At 46.0% G+C, this 12,635-nt stretch overlaps 2 protein-coding genes across 2 annotated transcripts in view; one reads left to right on the forward strand and one right to left on the reverse strand.

Moving 5' to 3' along the window:
• The first annotated feature begins 403 nt into the window (after positions 1-403).
• LOC147008920 (uncharacterized) overlaps positions 404-12,635 on the forward strand; it is a 127,162-nt gene continuing 114,930 nt past the window's right edge. Inside the window, exon 1 of the mRNA XM_085864586.1 lies at positions 404-587. The gene's annotated coding sequence lies outside the window, so the exon portion shown is untranslated. The remainder of the gene's footprint in view (positions 588-12,635) is intronic.
• Positions 1,130-8,179, reverse strand: LOC147008921 (uncharacterized). The gene is made up of 5 exons (XM_085864580.1): positions 6,676-8,179; positions 3,291-4,551; positions 2,900-2,966; positions 2,008-2,175; positions 1,130-1,414 (listed from the first exon to the last, which is right to left on the reverse strand). The coding sequence occupies exons 1-4, from the start codon at positions 6,798-6,800 to the stop codon at positions 2,030-2,032; spliced, it is 1,599 nt and encodes a 532-aa protein (XP_085720706.1). The 5' UTR covers positions 6,801-8,179; the 3' UTR covers positions 1,130-1,414; positions 2,008-2,029.

The following is a 12,635-nucleotide window of genomic DNA, read 5'->3' on the forward strand; positions in this document are numbered from 1 at the left end:
TTTCTGCATTTATTTTACCATGTGGGGTGTTTGGTTTCCCAGCTTCACATGCTCCAACCAAATTTGGTCAACTTTGTCCATTTGCAAATGTAAAGCAGTTGTCTCGTCTGACGATTATCGCCGACTTAAGTTTTTTAAATGTATACTTTTGAAGATTGCACATTCTTTGACTTTGTTCACCTCGACATATTTTCCATTTGCTGTGGTTGGTTTTCACTGAATCACATCTTCTCTTCGTTTGTCTGAAGTGACACACTTCCTTCCAGAACTCGCTTTGACGGCTTACTCATCTTTCATCTCAATCTGAAAAGTAACAAGAAGAGTGTTTAACATCCAGTTGCATGTCTATTTTGCTGATTTACAGACTCCTCGAAGTGTGCATGAATTACCCGCTCAGATTAACAGCCACGTCGTCCTCAAATCGTCCAGGAACACGAGCAGCAGCAGAAGCTCACCTCGGGCCTCCAATCCACACTCCTAAGGAAGCCTCTCTGTCCTGCTCACATTTCCCGCCCTTTCTCCACAGGATCTCCTTCACCTCAACGTCAGGGTTGTGGTTTCGGAATCGCCATCAACACCACCAAGCAGTGAGTGAGATGGTGTGACGAGGTGATTATGTGCCGCTTTCCTCAACGCGGTGTGTTGTTTGTGTTTGTGTGTGTGAAGCCTTTTCCTTGATTGATATAAAATTCCACACCCCTGCAACTATCTCAATCGAATTTTACATACATGCTGGGAATACCCAGGGTCAGGTCGTGGGCACAACCCCCTCCACCCCCCAAATCACTCAACCCTTGAAGGAAATTCACTGTCGACACGTTTGTGTAGGTCTGGAAATCTAAGAAATAAAAACAGCTGGTCTAATCAACACTAAATATTACAAACGTGCCAGGGGTACCCACGGTCAGGTCAAGGCCAACGTGCAGCAGCTTAAAACTTAGCCAAGATTCTGAAATACAAGAACCCAAAATTTGCTTCCTCTCGGTGCTCCGGTTTGGCCTCGAAAGAGAAACAAACACAGAAACACTTTAAATTACTTACATAGTTAGTAATCATGAGGAGACATTTCCAAAACAATATTTTCGACACCGTTCCTTGGATTTATAAATAACATAACTTGAAAGGAAAAGAGATTTTAGGTCAATTTTATTCTCTGTAATTACAAGAGAAAATCTACATTCACACAAGAAAATTAATACTTTTATCAAAGACAATTCAACAGTGGAGTCTTGGGTGCTGGAGTGAAATGTAACATCAAGGTTGGAGAACCTTGGAGGGATACTTGTGGAAAAGATCCTTCAGGAACAGCAATGAAGGAGAGCCATTTGGAATGATTATTGAGGAGATGAGGCCGCTCAGGCTGGAGATGTTTTGGAAGAATATTTGAAGTCGATCCAGATGATGATGGCAGCAGCTGAAGGGAAGGAGGAAACAAAAAAAACGGGAAAGATAATGTTGGAGTGTAAATGTGGTTATACCGTGTTGAGGAGACGCGTGGTGTCCAGTGATGAAGAGACACATGGTGTCCAGTGATGAAGTGACACATGGTGTCCAGTGATGAAGTGACACATGGTGTCCAGTGATGGTGACGCATGGTGTGCAGTGATGAGGTGATGCATGGTGTCTAGTGTTCGTGACGCATGGTGTCCAGTGATGAAGTGACACATGGTGTGCAGTGATGAAGTGACGCGTGGTGTCCATTGATGAGGTGACGCATGGTGTCCAGTGATGAGGTGACGTATGATGTGCAGTGATGAAGTGACGCAGCAAATCCCAAGGGTTCATGGCTGCAGTTTCCTTCATGAGTGACAGACCATGATTGGCATTGCTTGTACAAATCAGGGAGAGACCTCACCTGTTTCATGTTGGCCGATTCATTCTGATGTTAAAATTCTCTTCACTCGGAATTATTGAGTTCTCATCATAAACAAGGAAGTGACAAATTGACAAACAAGGACACAAAAAGGATGCAAGTGATTAAATTAAGTCCATGGAAGGTGTAAGTACCTGGAGTTCTTCAGACTGATGTTCATTGAAAAAATGCTGCATCAGCCATCTGTAAGAGCCTGGTGTATCGTCTTTTGTTTCTGGATAGTTTGTACGATGGAACGATGATGGAATCGCTACCAAACATGGCATCTTCCTCGCCAGCAACTGTCACGATGACGTCTTCCTCTGCACATACACAACAACAACAGGGTCAAAAACACGAAGTAGCATTGTCATCATAATCTCCATCATTATCACGTGTCCCAACACAGTCCTGGAATGAATCTCTCTCTCTCACTCTCTCACTCTCTCACTCTCTCACTCTCTCACTCTCTCACTCTCTCACTCTCTCACTCTCTCACTCTCTCACTCTCTCACTCTCTCACTCTCTCACTCTCTCACTCTCTCACTCTCTCACTCTCTCACTCTCTCACTCTCTCTCTCCCCTCTCTCACTCCCCCTCTCTCACTCTCTCACTCCCCCTCTCTCACTCTCACTCTCTCTCTCCCCTCTCTCACTCTCTCTCTCCCTCTCTCACTCTCTCTCTCCCCTCTCTCACTCTCTCTCTCCCCCTCTCTCACTCTCTCTCTCCCCTCTCTCACTCTCTCTCTCTCTCTCTCTCTCTCTCTCTCTCTCTCTCTCTCTCTCTCTCTCTCTCTCTCTCTCTCTCTCTCTCTCTCTCTCTCTCTCTCTCTCTCTCTCTCTCTCTCTCTCTCTCTCCCCCCTCTCTCACTCTCTCTCTCCCCCTCTCTCACTCTCTCACTCTCTCTCTCTCCCACTCTCAATGTTATTTCACTTTCCCCTGCAATTTCACATCTTGATTTTTCTTCATCACCATCAGTTTTTTTTCTTCATCAGTTTAGACAAAGTTTGTAATAATTTATGTAAGGTAAGAATCTTGGTAACTTACGTTCCATCTGGTTAGGTTTCTTGTAAGAGGGTGGAGGAGGAGGGAACGAGCGCCTGTTCTGGGGGGTCTTTGGAGAAAGAATAAAAAGATAAAAGATTAAACACATTGATGTGTTCATCAGATTGATAACTTGTTCAGGAAAGGGAACATCAGGAGATGAACTGATGGAACAGGAAATCGATGAAAAGGTGAATTAGTCGATTTGATCCAATCAAGGTGAGTTATAATTCTTGTTATTTATCCTGCGTGGGGATGACCATGCCAATATGTGACCTTTATCACAAAAATAATAATTACAATTATCCAACTGAACAACTTCATCGTGAGGTTCACTGTGTTTGTACCCAGTGTGTTCACCCCCAACTTCTCCCAAGTACTGAAGAGTCCTCACCTGTTGAAGGTCCTGCATACGGTCTGATCCATCAACACCGTGCTGCACCTGTTGCAGGCCTTGATCACGTTGAGGTTTTTGTTCCTTCTGCACTCCAACAACGTGTGGTTTCTGTTGTTGACCTGGTTGCTGTTTGAGCGATTCATCACGTTCAGGTTTTCGTTCCTCATCACGTTTCCTCTTTCCTTCCTCTCTGTGCTTTTGTATTTTCTTCTTTTCCTTTTCTTCCTTTCTCTGTCTACGTGGTTCTTTTTCTTTCTGGTGCACCTCTTCCTGTTTAATTTCCCCATGTTTATCGTGCTCTCGTCTCTTTCTCTCCTTTTCCTCACATCGCCAAACCTCATGTTCCCGTGTCTGAACGTCGATTTCTCGTTTACGTATCTCCAGCTCCAGCAGATGTACCGCCTGCTCTCGACACAAACACTCTTCCTCTTTTATTCTCTGTGTCTCCACAAATTTATCTTGCCGCCCACTCTCCTCCTCTTCTCTTTGGTGCACCAGTTTCTCCCTCTTCTCCACATCCTGTTCTCTCAATCTAATCTCGTCCTCTTGGCGACATGTCTCAAACTCTCTGTGTTTAATCTCGAGTTCTTTCAATTCCATCTTTTTATCAAATCGAGCCTGTTGTTCCAACTCGATTCTCTCTCGTTTATCAATCTCTCTCTCCAACCCGAACAGCACGTGCTCACTGTTTAAAACTTGTTGCTCTTTTTGCTGAATCTCAAGCATTCTGCGTGTCTGCTCCTGATGGACCGATTCCTTCCATCGTAGGAATTCCTCTTGTTCTCTCAGGAATCCCTCTTCCATTTCCCTCCACTCTGCCTCCTTTATTTTATTTAGCTCTTCTTCATTCTTTTTCACCTGTTCTTCCTCATCACGTTTTCTCATTTCCTCTTCCTTGTTTCTCCTCTGCTGCTCTTCCTCTGTTTTATTCTGCTCTTCTCTCTCTTTTCTCCATCGTTCATCCTCATGTCTGTGTTGAACGTCTTTTTCCTGCACAGATTTTTCTGCGAGCTGAATTAATCGCTCTCTTTCTTTCATTCGTTCTTCTTTCTGGTGCAATTTTTCACCTCTTTCCTGTAGTTTCTCTCTCTCTCTCTGCCACAACTGTTCGAACAATGCCTTTTTTTCTTCCATTCTTTTATCCTCCTCTTCCTTCACCTTCTGAATCTCCAACACCTCCTTTTGTTGATCCTCCTCCAGCAACGGCCGCTCCTTTTTTCCCATTTTTTTCTGCAAGTGCTTCCGGCCACAACAAAAACTGCAACAAAACAAGGGCAATGCTCGTAAGTTTGAGGAAAATGTATGATTTTGTGAACGACCAAACACATGTTCCATGAGTGTTGCATTGAAGAAAACGAAGATGAGACGATTCAATTCCTTACACACATGGTCTGATTGAAAGATATCTTGACCAATCAAATCTCAACGAAACTCCAGACACTGGAATACAAGCATCAACAAGAAGGACACTTGGAAGAACACATCCCTCCGCCAGGCTGATTAGTTTACGTTTTGTATCCCAGTGAAAGGATGGATCTGGATTTGGACGTAAACTAAAATGTAATCGGCTTGTTCTGGTCACCAACAAACTCTTCCTCCAAGTTTCATCCGAATCCGTCCCTAACTTTTTGAGATATCACACTGTATGTGTATCGTTTTAGCACAATCATTCAATCGTGAAAAATGAGTTTAAAAAATCCTCGGATTCAGATCTTCACCAAAATCGAATCATTCAGTCAGTGTCACATGCCAAACCTCTCCAACAAATTTCATCCAAATCCATCTTCAAATTTTTGAGATATTGTTCACAATCACACAAACAAACAAACAAAAGAGAAAGGGGTGAAAACAAAATGTCCATCCACCTGCAGTGGAGGAGGTAATCAGACCAGTCTCCGGACCGTGGGCCTGTTTGTGTACAAGCGAACACATCTACGGTATTTCTAGTCTTGTCTGTCTCCTTGGTCATTTGTTTCTTAGAGTGTGTCTGAGGCCTTAAGGTTGTCTGAGGACCTTCCGATCGTATGAAACCCAGGGCACGCAGTGTGCAATAGTTCTTTTGTAATTGTATCTTTTGTTTTCCCTTCCCTGTTGTTGAATACACCTTGTAAGGAAAAACATAATAATAACAATAATAATGACTCGCCGAAACCCCTTCACAGACGGATTCCGTTCATTCAACCACCCTCACCAGCTCACCCACACTCGAGGGACATGGACTGGACAGGGCCTGCTTGCCTCCACCTACTCATCCCCCGCCCCTGCTCCATTCCCCCCCGCATCCCACCCCTTGCCTTCAATTTGCTTACCCCCGCCCAAAAATTTAATTACCCCGGCCCCGCCCTGGCCTCTTCACTCCCCGCCCCCCGTCTCTTGATTCTCCGCGCCCCTGTCCACCTCCTCACACTCAACTCCGCCTAATTCACCCCAGTCCCATCCCACTCTTCCCCCGCCCCATTTCCCCCCGTCTCCCGCTTTCAATTTGCTTACCCCCGCCCAAAAATGCTTACCTTGCCCCCCGCCTCTTCACTCCTCGCCCCCGTCTCAACGGAAAGTGTTTATTCTGCTTCAGAGTTGAAGGTTGACTATTGCCACTATGTGCGATGCACTCTTACAGGTACGAAGTTTCTTAGTCCCGAGAAAAACGTCGTGACGTCACACGTCGCCATGTAAACGAATGTAAAATGAAAAGTGTTTATTCTGCTTCACAATTGAAGGTTGACAATTGCCACTATGTGCGATGCACTCTTACAGGGATGAAGTTTCTTTCAGTCCAGGTCACAGTACCGAGAACAACGGGACGCGACCGCTCGGAGGAGCACAAAATTGGTCCTTCAGTATCAATATATATATATAATAACTTGGGCTCTGTGGAGTGATTCTCGTTTTCCTAATTCCGAGCCACACTGGCTCTTGATAGTCCGTTGAAGAAGAGGTTGGGTTCAGGAGCGACTCCTGTCCCAAACAAAACATAGCCCCATCCGACATGGCAAAACCATTCATGTCACCAATTCAGTACCGGCCATGAAGGAAGTACCAGCACATCGCTCAACTGGCTGAGACTTTCCGCTGAAGTATGGTAGAGCAGCATTTCGGACCTCGACTCTGCTTGGAGTGTCTGAACCCGTTTTAATTGTGGTTTGTCAGGATTCAGACAGGAAACAGACTGAATGTCACTTTCAGGATTCAGACTGAATGTCACTTTCAAGGAGAGTGTAATCCGTGTTCCGGTCCTCCCTGTTGTCACTGGACCAGAGATTCGTTTGCCAGACTTGATGATTCGTAAGAATTTAATGTAAACTCGTTTCAAAGTTCTGTACTATCTTGTCCTCTTGGATGAAGGCATTATTTAAATATTGATGAAAAGTCACGTGATCTTTACCAGTGAATGCCGGGCTTTCTTTGATTCCTCCTCCTCCCGAACCACCTCGCTGGTTTAAAGGAGATCACGACGACGAATAAGAGGAGCGCGATCGTGACGAACACGACATCGCGAACCTTCGACATCACCGGTACCTCCACATCATCATTGTGGAACAACTATGGACATGGACAAGGGCAGAAACAAGAGAAATTAGAAACAAGAGAAATTGAAATTTCGATCTTCAGTGATCGAATGGTTCATCTAACAGCACAGCATCCCGCCATTTTAATGAGAATGATGAATGATGGTTTATTCATTCAATGAACGATCGAACGATACAAAATGATGGTCATTACCCACGTGACCAGACACACCTTGTCGTGACTCCGAGTAAACTGTATCAAGACTCTAGTTTACATGTTTGTAAATCTTCAACAATCTCTGATGATCTCAATGGATGGAGGATCGTTTTGAATCCCACTGCTGTGGCCATTTTACTAACATGACGAATCACCTCTCTTCATGTCGCTTCCTCCACTCACACACACTCCGCCCCACGATCGACGTTCTTGTGAGAAAGTTATTTCCGTGAAACGTTTTATATTTGAATCACACTCGCCGTGTCACTCTCGTCTTCACTCGGATTTTCAATCGAATCCAAAACAAGCAAAATCTAACATGGAATACATCACCCGTTCACTTCTCCATCAACCCACAAACGTTATCTCTTACCATCACCGCTTACCTGCTCTGGAGGTCGGGATGGTTCTCCGGAGACGAACATCATGACTGCTGCGATCAGAGACCACATCTCTCATGCACGTCTATCCACGGAATGGCGTTTCACAATCAATCTCTGTATTAAATGATCCCGAATATGGAATTCTCATTGTCTCCAACAACAACCATTGTGACGTCATAATTGCCTGTGGCCACGCCCCCTCCTCACCACGTCATTTATTTTGATCGTTCCACCTTTTGTAGAATTTATTTTATTTTTCTCTGATTAATCTCGGTAAAACCATGCGGCCCAAGTTGATGAACATCACGAGTGTTTTATCCGCCCTGTTTCTGACCTGTAATCAGAGTTCAGGTTCTCGTTTTTATATTTAATTTAACAAAAATGCGATCGCACTATTTTATTATCGCGCCGTTGAGAATTGTAGTACAGTTCACCGCCGCGCGTTAATTCCGGGGAAGACGCACTATTTCCGGGGACAGAAGAATGACGTCAATTAACTGTAAAAATAGTCTCAATCATCATCACGATTAATAAACAAATACGTATCAGTAATTAGTAATAAACAATGTGAATCTTGCACATTTACGATGGTATTCTGGTGTGAATGAATGAATGTAGGGAGGGTGTGTGAATGGCGGTTTCCTGGTGATGAAGAACATGATGTTGACGACGAGGAGAATAATGACGCACGAGGAGGATTTGACGCGATCGGAGAACTGAACGATCACTTGGACCATCGACAGAAGGTTTCATTTGAACGTCAAGTGTTTCTCCTCGTCGGACAAGGTAATTACGTCACTTATTCCATGACGTGGTTTCAGAAGGGAGTGAGGTGGGATGAAGTGAAGTGAGAAGTGAGACTGCGGACGACAGCTTTGCATGTGGTCAGGAGCTCAGGTGTGCCGAGGAAGGACTTTGCGTGATGGAGGTTTCCCAGTCGGCGAGTGGTTTTGGAGACCGGATTGGAAATGTGGATTTCCCAGGAAAGATCATGGCAGATGGAGAGACCCAGAAGTTTGAATGAAAGGATTTCTTCAGAGGATTGTTTGGAAAGTAGATCGGGGCAGGGAGTTTTCCAAAAGGTCCTTTCAGAGAGACATAGTGAGAGTGTGAGATTGGTCACGATTGAAAGACATGTTCCACGTGTTGGACCAGTTTGTGATTTTATCCAGATCTGCAGAGAGTGAAGAAGCTGCTGCTTTCCGGTCTGAGGGATGACAGATGGTACGGCAGAAGGTGGAGTCATCAGCAAAGAGATAAAGAGGATTTTCCAGAGAGTCGGAGAGATCATTGATTAAAACCAGAAAAAGAACAGGGCCCAGAACACTGCCTTGAGGAACTCCAGCCTGGAGAGGAAGAGGAGATGAGAGAACTCCATTTTGGGCCACACTTTGACTGCGACAGGAGAGGAAGTCTGTGAGCGGTGAGTAGAGATGGCCTTGGATACCATAGGAAGAGAGTTTGGTGAGCAGGGCAGGGTGCCAGACCGTGCCAAAAGCACATGATATGTCGAGGGATATGGCTGTGATTTCATGCCTGGCATTGAGGATCTCCATCCATTGTTAGGAGAGCAGAAGCAGTATATCGAAGGGAGAGTGCATGGTCTGAAACCAAATTGATGATCGGAAATCCAGCCATTGGAGAAGAAGGATTTTGATGTCTGAAGCAATGATGGATTCCATCACCTTACTGATGATTGGAAGAGGGTTGATCTGTCTGTCGTTGCAGGGATCTGTTTTTGCACCTTTTTATGTAGGGCAGTAATGTTTGCTGATTTCCAAGCAGATGGCAGATGAACTTGAGCAAATGAGAGGGTGAGTGGAACAGAGAGAAGGTGAACAAGTGCAGAGGAGCAGGTTTTTTACACACGTGGGCTGATGCCGTCTGGACTGGTCGCAGAATCTGAGTTGAGGTTTGACAGCAAACTCTCCACTTTGTCAGAAGAAAAGGACACAGAGTCCATGGACAGTTGGATGAAACTGGGTAAGGTGGGTGCAGAAAGCGATGGGTTTCGTGCATAAGATTTCGATGCAAACACCGAGTTTAGGCATTCAGCCTTTTCACATGCGGTATCAGCAGTCCGGCTATTTGAGGTAAGGGAGGGGATGGAGGGGGAACATACACCAGAAACAGATTTGATTGGACGCCACCAGGATTTGGAGAAGGGAGAGAGGTTTTAGAGTTCAGACTTTCGCATCGAAAGATGTTTTCTGGCTCTCCTGAGGGTAGATACACACTTGTTCCGAGCTTTATAGAAGGAACTGAGATTACCCTCAGTTGGCTTTGCTTTCCATGAGGCAAAGGCAAGTTGTTTTAGGACAATTGCCTCGCCACAAGCTTCAGTGAATCATAGGCGGGAAGAAGGGTTGGACAACTGAAGACGAGAGGGGGATAAATCTGTGCCAGAAGGAGAGCAAGTTTCTTTGAAAGAATTCCCAGGATGAGTTTATGTTGGAGAAAGTAGCGATGGGAGATCAGTCTCGAAGATTGATGGCTGCTTGGAGACCCTGCCAGTCGGCCTGAGTGCATGCCAGACTCGACGGCGTTGAGGTGGTTCTCTGATAACAACCAGGGAGATGTCCACTTTGACAAGCACGTGGTCAGAAGAACCTTTGGAGCAGAGGAAGAACAGCAGATATTTTCAGGGAAATTTGTCAAATCAGATCCACAAGAGATGGAGTGCCATTGGTTGGGATCCTGGTTGCCATTGGTTGAGATGTTGACCGATTGAGTCAGTCCCAATGAGTCGCAGAAGTCTTTTACTGACGTGCCATGACAGGTGAGAGGTACCCACACCGAGCCAACTGGCACAATGACAATTGAAGTCACCACATATGAGGAAGAGAGAGTTCAGATGAGAAGATAGAAGTTGGTCCATCTTTTTGGATAGTGAGGTGTAAATGGAGTCATTACTGTTTGGTGGATGGTACAGTACACATTTCAACATTAGGTGGGAGTGGAGTGGAAGCCATAGCCAGAGGTATTCCTGGGGGTGTGGGGGAGTGAAGGCAGTGCATGGAGAGTGAGGAATAGAGTTTTTGATGAAGAGAGCAACTCCTCCACCAGGACGAGGTGCAGGTCTGTCATACCGGAGGAGGGAGTAACCAGGGAGAGATACCTGGGAGTCAGAGATGCCTTGAGGGAGAAAATTTCTGTGAAGCAGATTATGTCTGGTTTGTCAGTGGCAACCTTTGTGGAATGATCTGTCAGGTTTGAGCGAAGGCCACGGATATTTGAGGTCCACACTGTTAATGAAGAGGGAGGGGAGGAGGCTTTGGGTGGAGGGGATGGGAGTGGAGGGGGAGGGTGGGACAAGGGAGGAGGGGTGGAGGTAAGGAGAATTGTTGAAAGAGTGTGGTGGATTGCAGAATAGCCCGGGGAGGGGCCGGATGAGAGGGAGAAAAGGCTCTGTGGTGCTGGGGGAGAGGGGAGGGAAGAGAGGGGGCAGAAGGCAGTTGAGGATTTGAAGAGGTGGAGTGGTGAGATGGAGGTGAGAGGGCAGCGGAAGGAGGGAGCTTTGTGGATGTGACGGGGTGGGGCAACTTTGAGAAGGGTGAGTGAGGGGGGTGAATGGTGGGCGAAGGGTGAGTGGGGAGAGTTGAGGGAGAAAGGTGAGGGGGTCGTTTTTGAGAAAGGTGAGAGGGAGTCATGAGAACCGAACGTGTGAAGGAGGAAGATGAAGCATTATATGGCAAAGCAGTGGGACCTGATGAGATCCCAGTGGAAGTATGGACCTGCCTCGGTGAACACGTGGTTCAGGTGTTGAATGAACGATTCACCTGTGTTATGATAACAGAGGAGGTTCCAAGGGAATGGAGGCAAAACATTCTGGGAATATTAATTAAATATGGCCTTTAATTATCTTCAAAAGGGATGTTTTCATTAACCCAAACACCCAATGTTCACTTCCTTGGAGTTCCCTTCACATGCAAATTTCATGATGCCCTGTTTCATGGTTTTGGGGTTATGGAGGACACACTAACACACACACTCTCACACACACACACACACACACACACACACACGCACACGCACACGCACACACACACACACACCTTTATTGCCTCATATTGCTCTTAAATCTCAACCATGGCATGAATGATGGACCATAACGTGTTCTGAACCAATGTTTAAACTACAACACCAACACGAATTAAAATAAACTAGTACGGGCCCGTAGAGGCAGGCCTGAAGGTGCGTGCCAGTATTTGCAGTCCTCTCTCGCCCCCTCTCTCTCCGCCCTCTCTCCCTCCACTCTCTCCCCCCTCTCTCCCTCCGCTCTCTTGCCCCCCCTTTCTCCCCCCTCTTCCCCCTCCTCTCTCTCCCCCCTCCTCTCTCACCCCTCTCTCTGTAAATGTATTCACAAAAAATGAACATTAATTGTGACGTCATTCGTGATGTCATAGCACCGTGTCTTGTCATTGGTGGACAGATAAATGGCCGTAACTTGGGAACCGCTTATCCGATTAATATCAAACCTTGAAAAGGCACATCCGTGGGTCCCCAGCAATATTCCTGGCAAGTTTCAATCAGATCGGACCGTCAATCGTGCAAAAAACAAAATTAATTGTGACGTCATTCGTGATGTCATAGCACCGTGTCTTGTCATTGGTCGACAGATAAATGGCCGTAACTTGGGAACCACTCGTCCGATTGACATCAAACCTTGAAAAGGCAAATCTGCGGGGCCCCTGCAATGTTCCTGGCAAGTTTCAATCCTATTGGACCGGCGGTCATCGAGAAGCTGCAGTCGCAGACAAACGGACAGACACACACACACACACAGAGATTGCTGGAATTTTTGATAAACTAGTACGGGCCCGTAGGGGCGTGCCAGTATGTGCAGCCCACTCTCGCCCCCTCCTCTCTCCCCCCCTCCTCTCTCCCCCCTCCTCTCTCCCCCCTCCTCTCTCCCCCTCGTCTCTCACCCCTCCTCTCTCACCCCTCCTCTCTCACCCCTCCTCTCTCACCCCTCTCTCTGTTAATGTATTCATAAAAAATAAATAAATAAACATTAATTGTGACGTCATTCGTGATGTCATTGCACCATGTCTTGTCATTGGTCTACAGATAAATGGCCGTAACTTGGGAACCGCTTATCCGATTAATATCAAACCTCAAAAAGGCACATCCGCGGGTCCCCAGCAAAATTCCTGGCAAGTTTCAATCAGATCGGATCGTCAATCATGCAAAAAAAAAAAAAAAATGAACATTAATTGTGACGTCATTTGTGATG

This window comes from Eptatretus burgeri, chromosome 18 (assembly GCF_056783735.1).
Source record: "Eptatretus burgeri isolate ZD-2024b chromosome 18, Ebu_testis_v1, whole genome shotgun sequence".
Classification (NCBI taxonomy): Eukaryota; Metazoa; Chordata; class Myxini; order Myxiniformes; family Myxinidae; genus Eptatretus; species Eptatretus burgeri.

Coding starts and splice junctions, on each gene's coding strand:
- LOC147008921 (XM_085864580.1), bottom strand. CDS start 6,800: ATGTCGAAGGTTCGCGATGTCGTGTTCGTCACGATCGCGCTCCTCTTA. Junction 4,552..6,675: donor AGAAAGCCCGGCATTCACTG/GTAAAGATCACG, acceptor GTTTTGTTGCAG/TTTTTGTTGTGGCCGGAAGC. Junction 2,176..2,899: donor GAAACCTAACCAGATGGAAC/GTAAGTTACCAA, acceptor GTGTATGTGCAG/AGGAAGACGTCATCGTGACA.